Genomic DNA, 8313 nt, shown 5'->3' with positions numbered 1-8313 from the left:
AATGAGTCACGGTCAGACACGCAAATCGATACACCACATGAGTACATTATATGGTTGTTTTGGAGGCTTTCATAATATTGCATTACAGTATCATTGATACTTGACACTAAAATGTCTGACACAATTGTTTCAGAGTCATCTCTCTAGAAATTAGATCCAATAAATGACCATGTCGATGGATCATGAAACGACAAGGCCAATTGTGCTAATATTACAGGGAAAGTGGAAGAGATAAACCAGATAATCGTGAAAAAACATGAGTGACGTAGCCACTGACGTTACAGGCTAATTCTTAGCGATGCGGTTAATCGAAGGAGTAAATCGAGAAATCTTCAGAGAAATATCTGAAGAAAGATCGCTCACTGTATCACCTGATACTCTCTTATAAGTAATCCAAATGTCTATCTACATATAACCCCGTAAAGTCTGAAAACAGAGTTTGGGAGAGAATCAGATCAAGAGTGTCAAGGTTTATCTCATTGGAACACTCAGTTTAGAGTAACCAGGGCGGCTTTCATGTGCTGTGAAGGCTCTGAACATTACGTTTTGAGATGTTATCTGGCCTTAAATTTATCTCTTTCCTCAGTGTCTCAGTCTGATGTGCTGCACAGGGATTTAGGGGTCTGAAAGGAAATGGCCGTGCGAGGGGTAAGGAACGGGGGGGGGGGGGGGGGGGGGACAGCAGTGTACAGAGGAGGGAAAGGAAGTCGCGGAGGGGAGGGCCGTGAGGAGGGGGAGGGGCTGGCATATGAGAATCATAAAAGGAGGTGACTACTCGGGAGAAGGACAGTGTTGTTCTAGGGGTGGAGTTAGAGGGAGAGAGGATCGTGCAGGGGACTGGAGAGAGAAGGGCCTCGCAGGTGATGGGGCTCAGGGCAGAGGAGGGCAACGCTGCGAATAGGGGAAGGGGAGCGGAAAATCTTGTAAGGGGTTGGGTCTACATAATGGAGGAATGGTTTCTGTGGACTCTGCCAGGCCACCTGCTGCTGAGAAAAATGGTTAATGGATCGTGACTAGGATCAACCCCGTCCCAAGAAGCTATGTTTTAAAAGCAGTAAGGTTATTATTTTCTAAGCCTATATAAACTAAGTCGACCTAAACGCATGTGGGTGGAGCCTGAATGATACGTCATTGACCCTAAACAAAGAAAACGTGCTGGTACAGGGCTAACGAAAACGTAGACTCATCTACGCTTTGCTGACACATTCTCTACCTTCCTTCACATATCCACACCTCTCCTCACAACTTCCTTGCAACTGAGATTTCAGGGCCGCGTGACGTCACAAGGCGGCCTGCATGGCTGGGTCCGTTTTTCGGTAATGATGGGTTGGCTTGGTATATCATTTGCACAAGTGAGCGCTATAGTAACATGAGACTGCATAGACATGAAAGAGTAGTTTGACTCTTACAAGCTTGAGTAATTAGATATAGAAGTGCTGTCAACTAGTGGTAAGAACAGATGGTAAAGTGAATCTTTAAGTATAACTTTTGTGCTCAACTAATCAGCAGTCATCGCTAGTTTCAGGAAGGCATCTTATCGTGGTAGACGACTTAGTTGTATTTTGGATTTATCTTCTAATGCAGGATAACGCTGCCAGGTTTAGGAATCCGAGCATTAGTGACTACAGTTCACCATGTGGTTAAGAAAAAGAAATTTGAAATTCTAGGATCATTTAATCAGCATATAAGATGTCTATGATCTGTAAAACCTTCCTAAGCACCATCACCATAAAAGATACATTCATATATTTAAGATGAAAACGAATCATAAAAGGTACATTGAATTATAGTTTTCTACATACATAGATCATTGAAATCGAAACTGAATAGTTTCTTGCAAAAAGGATGTCCTTCAGTAGTCTGGCTTGACTATCAGAGTTGATCCTGGTCCAGAATTACAACCTGAAATGATTGCGAGAGTCAGAAATAGATACATATTTGCCACACTTCTGTATCTTTTATGTTGTATGTTGAAGGTGACACGGTGTAATATTCTCATTTCAATGCTTATTACATCTACATGATAAGGTATTCAAAATATATTGTCGATTGGTCTTCAGCGTCAAATTATAACCATAGATAAAAAAATGATAACGCCTCTAGATGTTCAAGATATTCTGAGACCATCCAAGCTCTTACTGCATGACTGACTTGTTTTAACAGTATATTTTGTGCATTATTAAAAAGAGGAAATTCAGACTTAACTAATTCTCTGAGCCATATTCTAACTAACAATGTATCCAAGATAATAAACAAAATCAATAGAGAATATCTTAATCATTATCAGAGTACTAAACTTTTCTAGACGTTATTGTACACATAAATCGTGTAAAATCTAAAATATATCCCGAGATAAACGGCGCTGATATGATTAAAGGAGTTACCCTTCATTCTTTTACCCAGAGTTTTTCACCAAATTTAAGGGCAAACTTAAAGAATTCTGTCAGACTCCGGCCACACAAAGACTCTAGAAAAAGTAACGTTACTTACGCCTTCTGTGTTTGCTGTTTTGATTCTCCTCTTCCACCAGCTAATGGCCATGATTTCCACACCTAGAACTGTTGCTGATATTGCAAAACCCAGAAGCAATATGAAGAATGCGGCCTGTAATACGAAACCCTCTTGATTTAGAATAACGTAATGAGAAACGATCTGGTCTTCATGATGAGACGTATCACATACTACTGAAGTAACTGAGCCAGTTTTGGAGCATCCTCATTTTTGATATAGTGTTTATCTGCTATTCAGATATAGTTGAACGCTTTGAAATTTTACGATTATTCACTCATGCTTTAGCATATCCAATACGTCAAAAAAAGAATGAATGAGATATCAACTGTATATATATATATATATATATATATATATATATATATATATATATATATATATATATATATATATATATATATATATATATATATATATATATATATATATACATATATATATATATATATATATATATATATATATATATATATATATATATATATATATATATATATATATATATATATATATATATATATATATATATATAAATACATATATAGTTATATACGCATGCTTATGATTCATACTTCGTGCCTTATTCATTCTCGTAGCCACCCCGCCACACATAAAATGACAACCCCCTCTTACCGCACGCGCGTGAAGTAGCGCTAAGAAAAGACAACAAAGGCCACATTCTTTGACACTCAGTCTCTACCTGTCATGTATAATGCACGAAAGCCACAGCTCCCTTTCCATATCCAAGCCCAAAAAAACTTTTCATGGTTTACCCCAGACGCTTCACATGCATTGGTTCAATCCATTGACAGCACGTCGACCCCGGTATACCACATCGTTCCAATTCACTCTATTCCTTGCACTCCTTTCACCCTCCCGCGTGTTCAGGCCCCTATTGCTCAAAATATTTTTCACTCCATCTTTCCACCTCCAATTTGGTCTCCGACTTCTCCTCGTTCCCTCCACCTCTGACACATATATCCTCTTTCTCAATCTTTCCTCACTCATTCTCTCCATGTGACCAAACCATCTCAAAACACCCTCTTCTGCTCTCTCAACCACACTCTTTTTATTACCACACATCTCTCTTACTCTTTCATTACTTACTCGATCAAACCACCTCACGCCACATATTGTCCTCAAAAATCTCATTTCCAACAAATCCACCCTCCTCCGCACAACCCTATCTATAGCCCAGCCTCGCAACCACATAAGATTGTTGGAACCACTATTCCTTAAAACATACCCAATTTTGCTTTAAGAGATAATGTTCTCGCCTTCCACACATTTTTCAACGTTCCCAGAACTTTAGCCCCCTCCCCCACCCTGTGACTCACTTCCGCTTCCATGGTTCCATCCGATGCCAAATCCACTCCCAGATATCTAAAACACTTCACTTCCTCCATTTTTCCTCCATTCAAACTTACCTCCCAGTTGACTTGCCCCTCCACCCTATTGTACCTAATAACCTTGCTCTTATTCACATTTACTCTCACCTTTCTTCTTTCACACACTTTACCAAACTCAGTCACCAGCTTCTGCAGTTTCTCACCCGAATCAGCCACCAGTACTGTATCATCAGCGAACAACAACTGACTCACTTCCCAAGCCCTCTCATCAACAACAGACTGCATACTGGCTCCTCTCTCCAAAACTCTTGCATTCACCTCCCTAACATCCCCATCCATAAACAAATTAAACAACCATGGAGACATCACGCACCACTGTCGCAAACCGACAGTCACTGAGAACCAATCACTTTCCTCTCTTCCTACTTGTACACATGCCTTACATCCTCGATAAAAACTTTTCACTGCTTCCAGCAATTTGCCTCCCATATACTCTTAACATCTTCCACGGAGCATCTCCATCAACTCTATCATATGCCTTCTCCAGATCCATAAATGCTACATACAAACCCATTTGTTTTTCTAAGTATTTCTCACATACATTCTTAAAAGCAAACGACTGATCCACACATCCTCTACCACTTCTGAAACCACACTGCTCTTCCCCAATCTGATGTTCTGTACAAGCCTTCACCCTCTCAATCAATACCCTCCTATATAATTTCCCAAGAATTTTGTACTTTGAACACACATTTATCCCCTTTACCCTTATACAATGGTGTTATGCATGCATTCCGCTAATCCTCAGGTACTTCAACATGAGCCATACATATTTTGAATGTCCCCACCAACCTGTCAGCAACACAGTCACCAACTTTTTTATTCTATTATATTGCAATACTATCCAAACCCGCCGCCTTGCCGTCTTTCATCTTCCGCAAAGCTTTTACTACCTCTTCTCTTTTTATCAAGTCATTCTCCCTGACCCTTATCACTTCACACACCACCTCGACCAAAACACCCGATATCTTCCACTCTATCATATAACACTTGTAACACATTCAACATTCACTCCATCTCCTTCTCACTTCACCACTACTTATTATCACCTCCCAATTAGCCCCCTTAACTGATGTTCCCATTTGTTCTTTTGTCTCACGCACTTTATTTACTTCCTTCCAAGACATCTCTTTATTCTCCCTATAATTTAATGATACTCTCTCACCCCCAACTCTCATTTCCCCCCCCCTTTCCTTGACCTCTTGCCTCTTTCTTTTATACATCTCCCAGTCATTTGCATTATTTCCCTGAAAAATTGTCCAAATGCCTTTCCTTTCTCTTTCACTAATAATCTTACTTCTTCAGCTCACCACTCACTACCCTTTCTGATCTGTCCGCCTTCCATGCTTCTCATGGCACAAGCATCTTTTACGCAAGCCATCACTGCTTCCCTAAATACATCCCATTCCTTCCCCACTCCTCTTACGTCCTTTGCTCTCACCTTTTTGCATTCAGCACTCAGTCTCTCCTGGTACTTCCTCACACAAGTCTCCTTCCCAAGCTCACTTATTCTCACCATTCTCTTCACCCCAACATTCTCTCTTCTTTTCTGAAAATCTCTACAAATCTTCACCTTCGCCTCCACAAGATGAAGATCAGACATCCCTCTAGTTGCACCTTTCAGCAATCTTTTACTTCCAAAAGTCTCTCTTTCACGCGCCTATCAATTAACACGTAATACAATAACGCTCTCTGGCCATCTCTCCTACTTACAAAGGTATACTTATGTATATCTCTCTTTTTAAACCAGGTATTCCCAATCACTAGTCCTTTTTTAGCACATAAATCTACAAGCTCTTCACCATTTCCATTTACAACACTGAACACCCTATATACACCAGTTATTCCCTCAACTGCCACATTACTCACCTTTGCATTCAGATCAACCGTCACTATAACCCGGTCTCGTGCATCAAAACTGCTAACACACCCTCTCAGCTACTCCCTGAACTCTTGTTCTCATGATCTTTCTTCTCATACCCAGGAGCATAGGCCCTAATAATCATCCATCTCTCTCCATCCACTTTCAGTTCTCCCCATATCAATCTATAGTTTACTTTCTTACACTCTATCACATACTCCCACAACTCCAGTTTCAGGAGTAGTGCTACTCTTTCCTTTGCTCTTGTCCTCTCACCAACCACTGACTTTACTCACAAAACATTCCAAAACCACTCTTCCCTTTACCCTTGAGCTTCGCTTCACTCAGAGCCAAAATATCCAGGTTCCTTTCCTTAAACATACTACCTATCTCTCCTTTTTTCTCATCTCGGTTACATCCACACACATTTAGACACCCTAATCTGAGCCTTCGAGAAGCTTGAGCACTCCCCGCGTGACTCCTTGTTTCCCCACGGGGAAAGTGAAGCACGAAAAGTTCCCAAGCGGACTTTCGTATAATAATCACATCATCAGGGGAGATACAAGAAAGAAATATAACAGTCAGTTCGTATACAACGAACAGACGTAGCTAGGATGCCATTTCGTAAAAAATGATTGTCCTAGACAGAGAACGAGCGTACTATAAACTTATTATGTGGACAAGATGGTTAATTGTTTACAAATTTTATCAACAATAAAGTCATCCAATTTGTATAGACCTTCACTAATATTAAGTTTATAATTCTTTGTGTATCTAATGATAGAAGATTGAATGATATTTCTCGCGGTACTGGAGTAAAGGGTTAATAACTGAGATGACATTACTCGTCAATACAATGATCATAGTTTTTAACGTGATTAAACAAGGCATTTGTTCTTATACTATATTTATGCTGCTTAAGTCTAACAGAAAGATCCTTAACGGTCTACTCAACATAAAACTTATCATAATTTCTACATGGCTCTTTATAGATGGGGACATCACTCACCCTGCCGCAAACCGACCTCCACTGGGAACAAATCACTCTGCTCTTTTCCTACTCGTCCACATGCCTTACATCCTTGGTAAAGTCATTTCACTGCTTCTAACAGCTTACTATATACTCTTAGGACCTTTCACAAAGCATCTCAATCAGCCCTATCATATGTCTTCTCCAGATCCAAAAATGCTACATACAAATCCATCTTTCTAACTATTTCTCGCACACAGTCTTTAAAGCAAACACCTGATCCACACATCCTCAACCACTTCTGAAACCACACTTCTCTTCCCCAATCTGATACTCTGTACCTTCATTCACCCTCTCAGTCATTACTCTCCCATACAGTTTCCCAGGAATACTCAAAAACTTATGACTCTGTAATTTGAACACGCATCTTTGTCCCCTTTGCCTTTGTACAATGGTACAATGCACACATTCCGCTAAGCCTCAGGCACTTCAATATCCGTACACATATTGAATATTCTTCATTACCAATCAACAACACAGTCACCCTGTTTCTTGATAAATTGAACTGATGTACCATCGAAACCCGCTGCCATGACAGATTTCATCTATCGCAAAACTTTCACTACCCCTTCTCTCTTAACCAAACCATTCTCCCTGACTCTTTTATTTCGCACACCACCCCGACCAAAACACCCTTTATCTGCCACTCTACCATCAAACACATTCAACAAACCCTCAAAATACTTACCCCATCTCCTCCTCACTTCATCATTACCTGTTATTACTTCCCCTTTGCCCCCTTACCAATGTCTCCATTTTGTCTCTTGTCTTACGCACGTTATTTACCTGGAACCCCGTCCTTGTGTTTGAATTTCTAAAAGGCGAAACAGGAGTCATGCGGGGAGTGCTTATCCTCTTCAAAGACTGAGATTGGGGTGTCTAAATGTGTGTGGATATAACCAAGATGAGAAAAAAGGAGAGATAGGTTGTATTTTAGAGGAAGGGAACCTGGATGTTTTGACTTTGAATGAAACTAAGCGAAAGGGTAAAGGGGAATAATGGTTTGGGAATGTCTTGGGAGTAAAGTCATGGGTTTGTGAGAGGACAAGAGCAAAGGAAGGCGTAGTACTCCTTCTGTGATAGGATTTGTAGGAGTATATGATAGAGTGTAAGAAAGTAAATTCTAGATTGATATGGGTAAAACTGTAAGTGGATGGAGAGAGATGGATGATTATTGGTGCATATGCACCTGGGCATGAGAAGAAAGATCATGAGAGGCAAGTGTTCTGGCAGCAGCTGAGTGAATGTGTTAGTAGTTTTCATGTACGAGACCGGGTTATAGTGATGGGTGATTTGAATGCAAAGTAATGTGGCAGTTGCGGGTACAACTGGTATACATGGGGAGTTTAGTGTTGGAAATCGTGAAGAGCTTGTAAATAGGTGTGCTGAAAAAGGACTGGAGATTGGGAATGCCTGTTTTGAAAAGAGAGATATACATGAACATGCGTATGTGAGTAGGAGAGATGGATAGAGAGCGTAATTGGGTTACGTATTAATTGATA

General features: G+C 40.3%; 1 protein-coding gene across 1 annotated transcript in view; it reads right to left on the bottom strand.

The window, feature by feature from the left end:
- Nucleotides 1-1654: 1654 nt before the first annotated feature.
- The window catches only part of LOC139753339 (uncharacterized), a 71741-nt gene continuing 65082 nt past the window's right edge, over nucleotides 1655-8313 (bottom strand). Inside the window, exons 3-4 of the mRNA XM_071669695.1 lie at nucleotides 2491-2604; nucleotides 1655-1902 (exon numbers count right to left, since the gene is read on the bottom strand). Of these exons, the coding sequence (XP_071525796.1) occupies nucleotides 1873-1902; nucleotides 2491-2604 (144 nt within the window). The 3' untranslated portion in view covers nucleotides 1655-1872. The remainder of the gene's footprint in view (nucleotides 1903-2490; nucleotides 2605-8313) is intronic.

The sequence above is a fragment of the Panulirus ornatus genome, chromosome 14 (assembly GCF_036320965.1).
Source record: "Panulirus ornatus isolate Po-2019 chromosome 14, ASM3632096v1, whole genome shotgun sequence".
NCBI lineage: Eukaryota > Metazoa > Arthropoda > Malacostraca > Decapoda > Palinuridae > Panulirus > Panulirus ornatus.
The sequence above is the reverse complement of the archived record's forward strand: the minus strand, read 5'-3'. Positions and strand labels throughout refer to the sequence as shown.